The 15,475-nt window shown below is 41.8% G+C and overlaps 1 protein-coding gene across 3 annotated transcripts in view; it reads left to right on the top strand.

Moving 5' to 3' along the window:
- The window catches only part of Sik2 (salt inducible kinase 2), a 109,627-nt gene that overhangs the window by 86,333 nt on the left and 7,819 nt on the right, over nt 1-15,475 (top strand). For 2 of the 3 annotated variants that reach the window (XM_036194317.1, XM_036194319.1), the window contains exons 9-10: nt 4,566-4,730; nt 14,942-15,170. In XM_036194317.1, coding sequence (XP_036050210.1) covers nt 4,566-4,730; nt 14,942-15,170 — 394 coding nt within the window. The remainder of the gene's footprint in view (nt 1-4,565; nt 4,731-14,941; nt 15,171-15,475) is intronic. The other variant, XM_036194318.1, reaches the window with a different exon arrangement.

The following is a 15,475-nucleotide window of genomic DNA, read 5'->3' as shown; positions in this document are numbered from 1 at the left end:
CAGCTCCACTTAGTGGTTAAAAACGGGACACTGGGGCTGGAGAGATGGATCAGAGGTTAAGAGCACCGACTGCTCTTCCAGAGGTCCTGAGTTTAATTCCCAGCACCCACATGGTGGCTCACAGCCATCTGTAATGAGATATGGCGCCCTCTTCTGTATGCATAATAAATAAATCTTTTTTTTTTTTTTAAAAAAAAAAAAGGACACTGGAGCAGTTTCCAGATTCTGTGCCTCACTTTTACCTGTCCTAAAATGGGGTGATACTAAGTGCTGTGACGAGATGAGTTGCTATCCCTGAAGCCTGTAAACGACACCCGGCACATAGCAAATGCTGAGTATCTGCTCCACAACAGCTAGAGGCAACATTCTCCCGAAAGGCCTGAGGGTACAGTGAAGACATTGCTTGGTGCTAGGGAGTGATGTGGTCTGAGAGGTCTAGGACTCGTGTGTAGAGGCTGGGAAAGGAGTGGCTTCTTCCCATTAAGATGCCTCTAAGTAGTGCTCCATGTTCAACAGAATTATAAATGTACAGGAATATAAGATTTTACATTGGCTTCTACAGAACGTGAAAAAAAATGAATGAAAATTCTTCATTTCTTTCTAACAGATGAATTATATATTTTTCTCAACTATCTTACAAATAAAATAATGTCTCAATACAAATGTGAGGGAATCCTATACCAGTATAACCCCAGATGTTTGGATCAGAGCACTTGAGAACCTTCAGAATTGAATAGCACTGCTTTTCAGCATGAGGGGAGGGTAAGGCTGTGGTGATAAGAGTAAGCTGTAGTGAAGCCCTTCCTCCATGCGAGTGTGGCCTGACAGATGTTAGGAAGCAGCGTGCCCCGGGGCAGGACCACACTTCCCAGCTAAGTTTCTTTGCTCTTCTTAAATACTCCACAAGTGATCAACAGTTGTCCCCAAGCACCAGCATGTGTTCTTGTCCAAGACCCTTTCCTATCTGCACAGTCAGCAAATCCCTCAGGTCCCTCAAATGCTGTTTAGTGTGGCTTGGGGTGCAGATGTATAATGTACGTGGCTCCTTTCGTTTGTTAGCTTTGTTTTTTACTGCCAGGCACAACACGAGAGCTTTTCATTGTGTGCATTGGCCCAAGTCAGCATCAAACTGTGCATACTCTGACTTCAAATGTGTCTAATTCTAATAGATGGCTTCCCAGTTCACATACTAACTTGTTGAAAGTACCTTCTGGACCCTAAAAAGGAGGTCCCACAGCTGAAGAAATGCTCCCTGCCCTCTGTTTTAGTGTGCCTTGTTTAAAAAAAAAAATGATTTCTCTGTTTATTTGGATGTCAATATGCTCAAAGTTTTACTAGAACTTCCTTGTTTTAATTCTTTGAATTTTCATTTAAAGAGAGTAGATTATTTGTTCCCTGGCATAACAATAAACAAAACAAAACCAGGAAGCAACATGATCTAATAATACAGAGGTCATACAAACTATAGAATCATGTAGACCTTGAGTTCTATATAGAGATGAGTGATTTTGCTCTGGTCAGCATTTCTGAGATCCTAAGTCTATAAATATAAAAGGGAAATAGTGCCTGCTTAATAAGATTGCTGCCAAAATAAAATTAGTCAAGCTGTGGAAACAGTTGCATTCAGCAAATACAGTTCTCATCTGCTAAGCAGTGTCGCAGCCACTAAAGTACCCAGGAGCCAACCCTTGCTCATAAGGCAGTCGTTAGTCTAGTGATGCAGTGCCCATTATTATTTCTAGACAACAGTGAGCGCTCACTGTATGTAGATGGCGAGCACTTTTCATTACTATACATCATGCCAGAACCTTTGCAACTGAACAGCTTCGGGCAACTATTTAAAAGGAAAAAGAAACTCAGCCCTGAATTCTAGTTTTTAACCATCCGTATACTTCAAGTTTGTATCAGCTTTAAGCAGAAGAGAATGAAACAGTCATCTGTGCTCTTTAATTGCTGATTAGAGGTTGTTCCACAATCATAGGACAAAGCTTTGTCTTAATTTGTTTGAACTGCCGTAGCAAAATGCCAGATCAGCATTTACGTTCCCATGGTTCTGGAGGCTCAAAGCATGAGATCTGGTGCCCTCAGGTGAGTTTCTAGCACAATCTCTCTGCTGGGCTAGTAGGTGGCTGCCTCCTGCTGGGTCTCTTCCTCTTCTTATGAGAATACCAGCCTGCCATGTAGTATGTGCCTGTACCATAGTAACATTATCTCAGGACCTTTATAATTTGAGCATACCTTTGTGGGTTGATATCCATACTTATTCCAAAAGGGTATTTTTGACCAGTGCTGGGGATTGAACCCAGGGTTTTGTATGTTCTTGGCAAATCCTCAACCATATCACATCTCAGCTTCTGAAAGACTTCAACAGTCACCTCACACAGACTTGTAAAATATGATTGTATTTCCTAGGATATGTCACATCAAAATGTTATTCCTCTATCCAAGTTCTCCATTTCCGTAGTCTCTCAGGTGTAAAAGTGGTCGAGAAGACCAGGTGTGGTGGTGGGTGTCTGTAATCTTAACACTGTGGAGAGGAGACCAGGGGTGATGGTGGGTGTCTGTAATCTTAGCACTGTGGAGCCTGAGGCAGGAGGATTCAGGGGTCATTGCCAGCTGGAACTCCAGAATAAGACCTTGTCTCCAAAAGAAAAAGTTGTCAAGGAAAATGTGTGCTTAATCTGACACAGCTCAGCCTACCATAAAGAGTCAGAATTCTAGGGAGACAGGACCAAGAAAGAACACTCCAAGTACCCAAGATATAAGCCCAAGGAGGATGTTGGTAGGATAGGGGCTCCTCTATGTGCTCAGATGGTGTGTGCATTTGCAGTTTCCCATCCACTCACTACTAATGGTGTGCTGTTGTCTTCTTCTTCGTTTCTTACCTGATGATAGTGGTATCAGATATAGCCTGCATGAGGTGTGTTTTAAGTATACATTTAAGTTTTTAAATGTATAGTAAGAACATACCCCTTCCTTCTTAAAAATTATCAATTTAGCTGAACATGGTGACGTACAGCTGTAATGGGAGACAGGAGCTACTGGATCTCTGTGAGTACTAGGCGGGCCTGGTCTACTTAGCAAGTTCCAGGGCTACCTGGAGAGACCCTGTCTCAGAAACAAAAACAAACAACAACAAAAAAAATCAGCTTAAAATTCCAGCTGGAAGCGAAGAGACACTGACTGAGACCAGAACTTCATCCATCTTCCTATCTGGTTGCTGTGTCCTTGGGTCATTTTAAGACTGGAAGGGAAGAGAAATTAACATTGCTAAGCTGAGGGCTTCAGCTTTTACCTTAACTTCACTCTGAAGTGGGTGTCGCACCCATTTTTACAGGTATAGAAAAGATTCAGAGAACACTAGGTTGCCTAATTAGTCATTGTACAATAGGAAGTGATAGAACCACCAATCAAGCCCAAACCTTGAAAAAGAAATAGGATTTCATACAGTCTTGTGCGTTTGTCTGTCTGAATGTAGAAGTCACCATCCTCCACCCCTTGTAACTGTAGCAGGGAGAAGAGAGGCTGCTCCTCTCCTGTTAGAACCTGGTCTTGTAACTGTCCCCTTGGACATTTCACAGTGTCTGTTATGTTCAAGGTTATCTAAAAAATGATTCTGCCAGTTCTTAAGGGCTGTGGATAGAAGGACCATCCAGGACCTTCAGCAGTAAAATCAGTCCTTGCCAGTTGTCAAAAGGAAAGACTCTTGAATGATTTTTTTTTTTAAGAAGAGTGTGATCCTTGTTTACTTAAAGCACTCAACAAAGGAGACAGAAGAATGGACTGAACTACCCACAGGAAGCCAAGGGTGGCAGTGGCACATGCCTATAACCCCAGCATGTAAGAGGTAGAAACAGTAGGCCCAAGTTGACAGGAGAGAAGAACAGAAATGGACCCAGATCTCTGTAGCAGGCTGGTTTCAGGAAGAGGACTCTAGCAATAGGCATTTTTACTATTGCTCCAGCAGACTGTATTCAGACTGCGTCTTCTCAAAGGAAGGGGACCTTCCTGTCACACTGAGTAACCGTTACTCTCTTCTTCCTCTTCTCATGGGGAGGAGAAGTAGGAAAAGACAATTACTTCATGTACCTTCTTTATAGCTAGCTGTGGAACTTGTGTATATCTGGCCTTGGTTCATTGTTGAGTTTCTATAGGCTTAGACAATTTCTTTTCTTTTCTTTTTTTTTTTTTTAATCTTTCAGTTAGTATATTTAAAGAAAGAAAAAAAGTTTATTGAATCAAGACAATGATCATTCTTTGATTCCTTACAAAGGCTGTCTTGTTGCCTGTGTGAAAGGTATATCCCTTATTATAAGACAGGAAACAGATTCTGTACAATTTATTTCAGAATGTCTGATTATTGAGACTTAAATTCAGTGCTTACCATGCACGTGCATGCACACATACATACACACACAATCAAGTCTTTTCTGGAGTTCCAGTGAATAACACTTCATCTTTGAATTGCCTCAGGAAGACTTACTTAGTTCTAAAAGCAGTGTTGATGTGTCTAGAATAAGTAATAATGTTCCCACACTGTCTGTCTGTTCTTGACATATTTTCAGGCACAAACTGTGGGGCTCCCAGTGACCTTGCATTCACCGAACGTGAGACTGATGCGATCTACCCTCCTCCCACAGGCAGCCAATGTGGAGGCCTTTTCATTTCCAACATCCAGCTGTCAAGCAGAAGCTGCCTTTATGGAGGAAGAGTGTGTGGATACTCCTAAGGTACGGCTGGTGCTTGAGATGCGTGCAGTGGCTACAGACTTCAGTGTGGTATACAGTGTTGTAGTGTGCTGCATGTTCCTTTGATGAAGAACCTTATTAAAGTGTTCAAAGATCAGCTCTCATCAATTAAATTACAACTCTCAGGACACATAAGCCCTCTACTTTTTCCTAACCAGTTCCTCTTCTTTCCCAAGTTTAAGATTCCTCATAAGTGTTTGGGTGCAGGAGTGGATGGGTGGGTAGGTAGGTTGGTTGACTTAACAAATTATGATTTTAAAAACACAAAGTCACCTGTTGTGCTGAATTAGACTTCATTATTGTTGCCTCTCTTCTGCACAGCAAACTGTAAATACAAAGTGATAGGCTATCTTTTTGGCTAAGTAAACATCCTTTTTGGTTCAGCTTGGGCATGCTTAAAGAATTTACTTTGTATTTTTGTGTATTGTATAAAATTTGCTGTTAGGAAATGGAAGATGACCGCTTCTTTCATGCAATGAATTTTTTCTGACTTCTAATATAAGTGGTATATACTCAGTACCAAGTGCTATGCGTTATATGATCATATTAATAGGAAACAGTGTCATAAAAGAATATAGGTCTTGGGGTGTGTTAAACTGCTTTTTACTGAGCTATGTGAATTTAGGCAAGGTGACTTTTACTTTCCTCTGTAAAAAACAAGGATACCTGTTTTAGGAGACTGTTATGAGAATTAAGTAAGGTAATCTATGTAGTTTAGGGTAGATTTTAAATAGTCAATAAATAGTTTTCACATGTTTTAAAAGCCTCTTTAGGTAATAAAAACATGAGTCAGACATGAACTTGCCTAACAGCCTGCTAGACTGTAGTCTAACAAAAAGAATATTATATGGAACTAAAACAACATGCCAGCTGCTGAATAAATTGGTAACATGTCACTTAATGAGATGTAAGTCAGAGTGAACCTAGAAAAAAGCAGGGAGGCAGAGCCAGGCAGATCTCTGTGAGTTCGAGGCCTGCCTGGTCTACAGAGCGAGATCTAGGACAGGCACCAAAACTACACAGAGAAACCCTGTCTACACAAAACTACACAGAGGAACAAAAGGAGGAGGAGGAGAAAAGAGAAGGAAATAAGAAAAGAAGAAGGAGGAGGAGGAGGAGGAGGAGGAGGAGGAGGAGGAGGAGGAGAAGGAAGAAGAACAAGAAGAACAAGAACAAGTAGAACAAGAAGAAGAAAAGGGGCAGGGGGATTTGATTTTGTACTTGACCAGGAAAATTGGGGGGTAACTATCAGAGCTGGAGTTACAAAGTAGAGTAGAATCCACATATCTGGAAACTAGGGTGGAATATCTTCAGTGAAGGGAAGAAGTGTTCAAAAGCAAGCTATAGGTAATCAGGTTCATCTAAATCAGAGCAGTGGTTCAGTTTGAGGAAAAGGGCATGTAAAGGAAAACTGTAGAAGCAAATGTGTATGTGTTAATTTTGAATGGCAAACAAACAATTCAGGTCTCTGGGCAGTGTTCTAGGTATGGAATGTGGGGAAGTATCAGGTGAGACAGCTGGTGTGACAGTCAGACACAGCTGAGGTTTCTGAGCAAGGAAACACTACATGGAACCTGTTGAAGGAATTTTACCTGAATGATCCTCTAGAAGGCACAGGCTAGGGACAAAAGAAAAAAAAAAAAAAAAAATGGGAGGGTAAGCATGGGTCCAGGAGGAAGATGATGCAGGACCTGAAATATGGGAATGACCATGAAATGGGAGATGAGGGGATAGTAGCAATGTGTAGCATGAATCTTAAAGGTACTTGCTAATGAAACCAAACCCGAGGCCAGTTATTGGGGTGATTGCTGGAAGATCAGAGACACAGAACAAGCCACAGCTATCTCACCTTGCTAGTTCCTCAGGTGATCCTGTTTCCTTAGGCTGGAAGCTTCTGAGTCCTCCTCCACATGAATCTCAGCTGAACTGTGTTGCTCCAAAGCTTAACTAACTACATGCTTTTTCCTCTCTAGTTCCTGGTCCTCACGCCTTATGTACCTTTTTCTTTCTGCCCCCACCCCTTGGGATTAAAGGCGTGGGTCACCATGCTTAGCTGTTTCTAAAGTGGCCTTGAACTCGGCTAGCTCTGCCTCCCAAGTGCTGGGATTAAAGGTGTGTACCACCACTGCCCAACTTCTGTTATGGTTTACTCTTCCCATTTTCTAGCCACCATTTCTGGCTCTGTTCTAGTGGCTGTCTGTTCTCTGACCTCAGATATGTTTATTTTGGGGAACACACAATATTTCAGGGAACACAATACCCACCATATTTCCCCTGTTTTTGTCTAAAATTTAAAAAAAGGTTATAACTAATACAAGAAAAATCATATCCAATAAGTATATACAATATACACAGTCAAGATTACATTAATGATGTCTAGTCCATTAACATTTGACAGATTCAGGTGAAAAACTCCATTATCTATAATAATGTCCAGTCCAGTAACATTTGATAAACTCAGACAAAAGTTTTTCATTACTTATCCTATCTTTTCTTTTCATAATAGATTCAGTAGTCTACCTTTTGTCATTTTTATATCTTCTCCTTTTTCTTTTTAGAGTAGATTCAGTGATCTACCCATTTATCCTATTATTTCTTTGTCTTTTTTCTCAGGGTAGATTCAGTGATCTAACTCATATCTATTTTCTCTTTTTCCTTTTCTTTTTTTTAACAAAACCTCTGAATCTAATCTTCATGTTCAGCTTTTTTCCTGACCATTAACAATTAACAACTTGTAACCAATCATCATAAACAATGACAATATCCAAAACTCATTAAACAACCAAAAACCTCCCATCCCACCTTTTGGGGATGTGGGCGTCATCTTCTTAAAATTACTTTCATCTTTAGAGGATCCTGAAAAGAAAATTTTTGGGTTAATTGTCAAGTCCTGTATCATTTGTCCCGCCGCCGCTGCATAATGAGAAAGTGCAGGGCTTGTTTCAAGTCCTTGTTTAAGTAGTCTGTCAGGCTGTATCATCTCAGCCAGTCATCTCGAAATTGTCCTGAGCAGTTTGTAGTCCAAAGTCAATCTTTCCATGGTGTTAATGGCTTTACCTTAGTCCATGTGGCATCATCATTGTGGAGTCCCATTATCCTTTTGAAAATTTCAAAGTCACTGTTAGGCATGATCATGGTTCCCTTTAGTTTTTTTTTGTTTTTTTTTTTTTTTTTTTTTTTTTTTTTGTGCCTCCTCTGTGGTTTGGAGCAATCACAGTCTGATAAATGTTTGTCTCTTGGAACCATGAACGTTCTTCCCTAGAAGAGAATATCTTCACAGCAATTTCTCCCCACCATTTCTCTTGCCAAACTTTTCCAAACTGATCTTTGCCGATGCTTTCTTGTAACATGCTGGTCCTGGTAATTCCTCTCTGAACAAGCAGCAGTAAATTCTTTGTCCCAGGTAGCAGTATCACCGAAGTCACCAACACGATGAGAAGCAGCCGGCAACTCAGAGCAGCAGCCACTGCCTCCATGGTCCCACCGACACTGTTTTTGTCTCTGCCCCGGCCGAAGCTTCTCCTAGGTCGGCCTCAACTCGGGATCCTCCTGCCTCTGCCTTCTTCAGTAAATCCTACCGGCATGTGCCACCACAGCCAGCCTAGTGTACCTCGGGCCTGAGCTGGGCCCGCAAGGCCACAGGCAAGAGGCTATTTCATGAATTCGTACCACGAACGTTGGGCGCCAGATGTAGCATGAATCTTAAAGGTACTTGTTAATGAAATCAAACCCAAGGCCAGTTATTGGGGTGATTGCAGATTGAAAGGATAGAATTCCAAGCCTACAGCAAGGTTTTGAACCTAGACAGATGGGATAGGAAATGCCATTTAGTTGAGACCTCTGGATGTCAGGCGGATTCATAAGTTGCATGAGCCTAGCTGGAGCACAGTGGCAGTGGCAGCCCCATGCCAGACTGTCTGAGCAGGTGTTAAGCCAACTTGCTGAACAGGAATAGTTACTGTCCAGCCCTAAAGATGAGTCTGCTTCCTGTAGACAGTCTGTTTTCTATGGCTTTGTTTTGTTAGCATTAAACATTAGGGATACATTCATGCTCAGCATTTAGACATTAATTAGGGCAGCATAATTCATTTTTAAGATATAATTCTCTTGAAGAAATTAAAATGCAGTGTGTTGAAGTCTTGTCGGTAAGGGCACCAGGCCCAAAACACAGATTGGGCACTGTCTGCTATAATATATAGGGCAAGCTATTTTTAAAGCTTGTGATTGTTACAGTTACTAGGAAACAGACAGGAAATGAATGGTTTTGCAAAAGATATAGACAGTTGCTAGATGGTATATTCTCATTTGTAGGAATAAGAGTGTCAAACTGGAACTGGCCTCCACACTGGCAAGTCCACCCTGAAATTCAGACAAGTCATAAACATCCACAGGACTTAATGTGGATTGTTTTATTATGTCCTTCCAACTATTTCTTTCTTTGAGGCACACACAAAAGAACCTTTCAGTTCCTTTGTTCATATTGCTTCATATACATTCACTTTAACCCAGCTGTTTTCTGAAAGATACCTCATAGCAGTATGTATTGATAATTCCATTTCTGCTTGCAGTGAAGGACTAGTACTCATTTTAAAACATCACCTCTCCTTCCCTTAATTGTTAGGAAAGTCTCTTAAGGAGTCTATCTTGAAACTTGGACTTGTAATTTCTGGGGCAGGAGGGGAAGGCATCTTCTGAGAAGTAACTGAATCCCTGCAGACATAGGGCCCATATAGAAAGGGAAGACAGTTGCGCAAACTGTGGAGAGTAACTCTCCATGTACATACATTTCAGTCCACTTGTAACACTGTTAGGGACTATAATAAAAAGATCTCCAAGTTCACACCTTCACTAGCTGGTTGACAAGAAACCTGTAAGATAAACTTTGAAAATGCAAGTGTGGTAGAGGCATTCCATGTCTAATTGCACCTTAATACTCTGCATTATGAAAATGGTAGACTTAATATTCTGCATTATGAAAATGGTAGACTTGATGAAAGAAGGTGGAAAGGCAGACACACCAGAATCGTAGTAGTGTTAACCTCTAGTGGCTTTGGGAGAAATTTCACTTTCACTTCTGGATTTAAAATTTAAAAATCATAATTTAAAATAAAAACAAAACATAAAACTCATAATTTTGAATGACAATATGAAGAGAATGAAGATAAAATTTATTGAGCTATAATCTCACTATTCAAAGGTAGCCTATTTGATGTCATACTATAAATTGGTGGGTAAGGAATAAGGCTTACTGGATGGGAAGACTTAAAATTATTCTCTATTGTGTGTGATTTTGTTATCTTCTGTATCTAACAATATATCCTGAGAATGTTTCCCAGTCATGAAGTAGTCATTGCAGTTATAAGCTTTAGCAATTATGTGATCCATTGCTTTGTACATCTCTTCCTTTAACTAAACACTGTAGTAGGCTTTTGCTTTTGGGCCATCAACCAGCTCCCCAATCATGACATGGAGATTTCTTATTAGTTGTAATGCTCAGACTTAGCTTAGGCTCATTCCTTGCTAGCTCTTATAACTTAACCTGTTTCTCTTCATCTACATTTTGCCTCAGGGCTCTTTACCTTTCTTTCTTTCTTTCTGTACATATCACTTTCCTGTTTCTCAGGTCTTGCTGGCTGGCAACTGCCTGGCTTCTGGCCCTGGGTGTGTTCCTCCCCCTCTCCTTCAATCTCTTCTCTCCTCCTTCCCTCTTTTTCTACTGGAGCCTGGATTTCTCCTCCTGTTTATTCTCTCTGCCTACCAGCCCCACCTGTCCCTCTCCTGCCCTGCTATTGATTCTTCAGCTCTTTATTAGAACAATCAGGCACCTTAGGCAGGCAAGGTGAAACAAATGCAACACATCTTTACGTAATTAAACACATGCAACACAAATAAATGCAACACACACACCTTCACATAGTTAAAGTAATATTCCACAGCATAAACAAATATAACACATCTTTGCCTAGTTAACGTAACATTCCACAACAAAAGCACCTCTTTTGAACACAACTTTTTCTTGCATCCTTAAATAGACTTATGGTAGATAATTTTATGTACAGATCTTTAATTATTATGCCATATTATTTAAGAATACATTTCTAAGCCATGTATGAGTACACACATAACCAGCACTGAATAGAAAGAGGCAAGAGACCAGAAGTACAGAAGTGCTCAGGGCTCCATAGCAAAACAGTGTTTTTAAAGGAGTTTTCTAGCATTGTTGTGATTCCTTTCTTTCCTTCTTCACCTGTGTAATGTGCCTCAAGGGAGGGAAAAGTGTGTGTGTGTGTGTGTGTGTGTGTGTGTGTGTGTGTGTGTGTGTTGTTTTATTCTTATACTTATTGAAAAGCACTCCCCTTTATTAAAAAACATAGCAACAAAGTGTATTGTAAAGGAACTATATTTTTTCTAAATTATGTTAATTGATTCTCAAAACAACTTTACAACTATTTTACAAGTGAAAAACAGAAACAAAAACAGAGCTTGGTTAGAGCCTAAGCACCTAACTTGCAAATGATCAAGTTCAGGTTTGAGCCTACAGCACCTGCTCAACATGTGCTACGCTTGCCAGACACATAGAATGCGATTCAGTGAGGTCCATTTCTCTGCCCCAAACTCATGGCTTGGAATATGCTTGGTGTACTGTATGAACCTGCTCACCTGCCCACAAAATAACATAGGCTAAGGAGCTTAAACAACAGAGTTTCTCAGAGTTTTGGAGGGCAAGATAGTGTCAGTTCCAGCTGGTCCTGTTTCTGAGAAAGTCTCCCTCCTGTTTTAGACAGCCACCTTCCCACTCTGTCTTGAGACATCACATAGCTTTTCCTGTGTACCCAGGGGCAACTGAGAACAAGCCCTCTGATGTCTATCCTTTTTCACTGTTTTTTGAGACAGGGTCTCACTGTGAAGCTCGGGCTAGCCTCAGACACTTAACCCTCCTGCCTCAGCCTCCTGAGTGCTGGGATAGAGGTGTGCACCACCATACCTGGCTTCATGTGTCCTTTCTTCTTTTATTTTTTTAAAGACATATTTTATTTTTAATTATTAGTATGTGTCTCTATGGGTATGTGCACATGAGTGTTGGTGCCCACAGAGGTCAGAGGTGTCAGATTCCCTAGAGTTGGAGTTACAGGCAGTTGTGAGCTTCTTGACATGAGTGCCAGGAACCAAACATGGATCATCTGCAAGAGCAGTAATGTCCATCTTAGCTGCTTCTCTGTCTTCTCTGCAGCCTTCCATGTGTCTTTTCTTAGAAAGACACTAATTCTATTGAGTCAGGGCTTCGCTTGCTTACAGGCCCCATCTCCAAGTACAGTCACTTTGGGAATTAAGGCCAACGTAGGAATTTAGAGAGGCAGGCTCAGGGGCTTCGAGTCAATGCTGGGGCCTCTGAGGGCTCCGACTGCTGGATGTATGTCATCTATTGCAAATGAGGTCTCTGAAAGACAAAGTGTTAACATTTTGCCCACGTCTTGATATCCTGTCATTTACTCTGTCTAAGGTATTTCTAGAGCATAAATTCTTACTTCTCGAAACTTAGGTAACTTATGTAGATTAGCTCAACATTTTAGTCATACATTCTTGTATGTCTTAGTAGATGGTTAAGGGGCTTAGAAGATTGAATTCTCAGTCCTTCTTTCTCACAGGAAGACAGTGAAATACACTAAAGGGGACCACGTACCTGGGTTCTCTTACTGTCAAGTCACTGGGTAAATTGGATGTGTGCTGTCCTGGTTAGTTTTTTGTCAGCTTGACACAAGGTCAAGTCATTTGGTAAGAAGGAACCTCAGTTGAGAAATGCCCACGCCAGATTGACCTGTGGAACATTTTCTTATTAATGATTGATGAAGGAGGGCTCAGCTCACTGGAGGCCATCCCACCCCTGGGCAGGTAGCTGGATGTTATAAGAAAGCAGGCTGAGCAGGCCATGGGAGCAAACCAGCAAGCAAAACATTCCACTGTAGCTTTTGCTTTACTTCCTGCCTTTAGGTTCCTGCCTCAGCTTCCCTAAGTGGACTGTGCCCTGGGATATGTAAGCCAAATAATCCTTTCCTCCCCAAGTTACTTTTGGTGTTTTACCACAGCAATAGAAACCCTAGCTAAGCATGATGGTGACTGCTTCAGGAAACCTCCTTGTGGCCAAAGGTGCTCACCCGTGTTGACCCTGAGCCACCCCATGGCTTTCTTACAGATTCGTCAGCCCCCAAGTGTTGTTTTCCTAACTGTCCCCAGATGAAAAGTCAGATCAGTGAAAAATCAACCATTGCTTTATACCTGGAAGAGACTTTATTCAGACATAATTCCTCTTGTGGTTCAGATGAGACAATAAGTTTATAAGATTATAACTTCAAGGCCAAGACTCCCCTGGGGATTCAGCTCAACCTGGTAGATTCAGTACAGGCAAATCCAGACCCCTCCTTCCAGGCTGAGCAAAGTGTCCCCACATAAGCCCAGGTTCCAAACAGCCAGCTCATGCACTAAGGACAGGTCCAGGTCCCACTGCCTGGGTGATGGGAATGGGGGGAAGGGGCTGGGGGAAGGCGGGAGAGGGGAGGACAAGGAAACCCATGGATGATATGTAAAATTAAAACATAAATATCCATATAAAAAATAAAATTTGAAATAAAATTTAAAAATAAACGTAACAATAACTTAAAAAGATTATAACTTCACAGGGAGCTGGCTGGTTTGACTAACTTAGGACAAGGTGACTTATATGCTGAGGGAACTAAAGAGCTTGCTCATACTGCTTACACCACAGGGGGTGGGAGGTGCACTTGACAAAGACTGCACATGTAAGAGTGCTCAGGAGTAATGGCTTTAAAAGGTCTTGAGAGCCTTAGCAAGCTGACAGTGGACAGCGAAGGAGCCTAGAATAAGAGTTGTTGGTCATTCTTTCCTAGAAGAAAACTATTAAATACAGAGGAGACATGTACCTGGCCTGGGCCAGGAAGGGAATGACAGCTGCTGGCCAGATTGCAGAGTTCCCGTTTTTCTGTGTGCCATGGGAGAATTGTGTGGTCCGGGGAGGAAGCATCTGCCACATATCAGCTACCTTACCAACATGAAGGCTCTAGCCCTAGATGCTTGTGGAATCAGCTCCTCCAAGCAGACAAAGCTCTGAGTCACCCTCTCCCTCTCCAAAACAAGGGCCTTGCAGTACCTTTGTTGACTGCCCAGAGCTGCCCCACGTCACTACTCACATATATGAGCTGCCCCTGCTTGAGTGGAGACAACAGCTCTACCCAGTGTGTTCCACAGTGTGCCCCAGAGGACTGACTCCTTCGCTGGCTGCTCCTGAGCAGCTATTCCTAGGAGAAGGAGGATTGATTTCCACAGGGGAATAGTTAAAGTAATGAGGTAAATAATTGCCTGTTCTTTGGGGCTTTTACCAGCCAGAACTTGAAACCACAACTCCCCTTTGTGTGCTGTTTTGCTGGCCATTAGGTGGTTTGCTTGGCAACTGTGTGGGAAGGCAGTGTGCTCATTCAGGACCTGTGCCGAGCTCTCCCTATGAGATAGGCACCGTAGATGTTGTGTGAACTGCTAGTGGGTGAGGATTCCGTGCACTGGGGCTGATTAACCTCTGCTGGAATTTTGAGCTATGAGTCATTTGTTATTCTATAATGGAAGGTTCTGGCTGTTTGCCATTTGAATTTTTTTCAATCCTTTTTGTGGTATCTGTCTGTCTACAACAAATTCTTACTTTCCACTCCTCAGGCACATTAGAACCAGTTTAAAAACAAAATACCAAATAGTTGAGTACTTAAGTTATGAATATAAAAGTATACCCAGAACCAGTATGTTTTGTGGTTGAAAATTAGACTGTCAGTGACTGTTCTCTCTCAGCTATGAGACATTTGCTCTAGAAGTAAAAAGAAGTTCATCTTTTTCTTATGTTTTCCTTATTTAAAAAATAATAATGACTGGTAAGCCTCAAGCCAGCACATCCTATTCATCTGGAAACTACTGAAAAAGTGGTTATTGTAACAATGACTCAGAGTAACTTGGGTGGCACTGCCAATTTGGGTCCTCGGCGGCTTCTGTCTCTGACTTGTCTTCATTTCTAAATAAATGCATACTCTTGAATATTTTATTTTATTCCTCACTTGCCTGAATTAAATCTTGGCCTGTTTTTCTGCTGTGGCTATCCCTTGGCAGAGCAGCAACTGAGCTTCCTCTCACACTGACAGGTGAATGGCTGTCTGCTTGACCCTGTGCCCCCTGTCCTGGTGAGGAAGGGATGCCAGTCACTGCCCAGCAATATGATGGAGACCTCCATTGATGAAGGGTTGGAGACGGAAGGAGAGGCCGAGGAAGATCCCAGTCAGGCCTTTGAAGCTTTCCAGGCCACACGGAGTGGGCAGCGACGGCACACTCTGTCAGAAGTGACTAACCAATTGGTTGTGATGCCTGGGGCAGGTATGGTATCAGAGAAGCACCAAGTTAAACCCTTACAGCATCATTTCATACTTCAGGCATCAAGAAATAGTGGCCTTTCTCACCAGGTTCTGGAATTTCATCCCGCTCCCTTCCTTTGTGGAGCAGATCCATAGACTCTGTGGATTAGGTCTACTCCACAGCTGACAGAGATTAAAAAGCAATGTCTCTGAGTTGACTCCCTCCACTCCACAATTCCTTGGATACAGCATGCTTCATAAGGGATTATGGCTCTCTTCAAGGCCAAGATCTTATGGCTATAGTTTCCATAAGGTTTTCCTTACCAA

The sequence above is a fragment of the Onychomys torridus genome, chromosome 7, assembly GCF_903995425.1.
Source record: "Onychomys torridus chromosome 7, mOncTor1.1, whole genome shotgun sequence".
In the NCBI taxonomy this organism is placed as follows: Eukaryota; Metazoa; Chordata; class Mammalia; order Rodentia; family Cricetidae; genus Onychomys; species Onychomys torridus.
The sequence above is the reverse complement of the archived record's forward strand: the minus strand, read 5'-3'. Positions and strand labels throughout refer to the sequence as shown.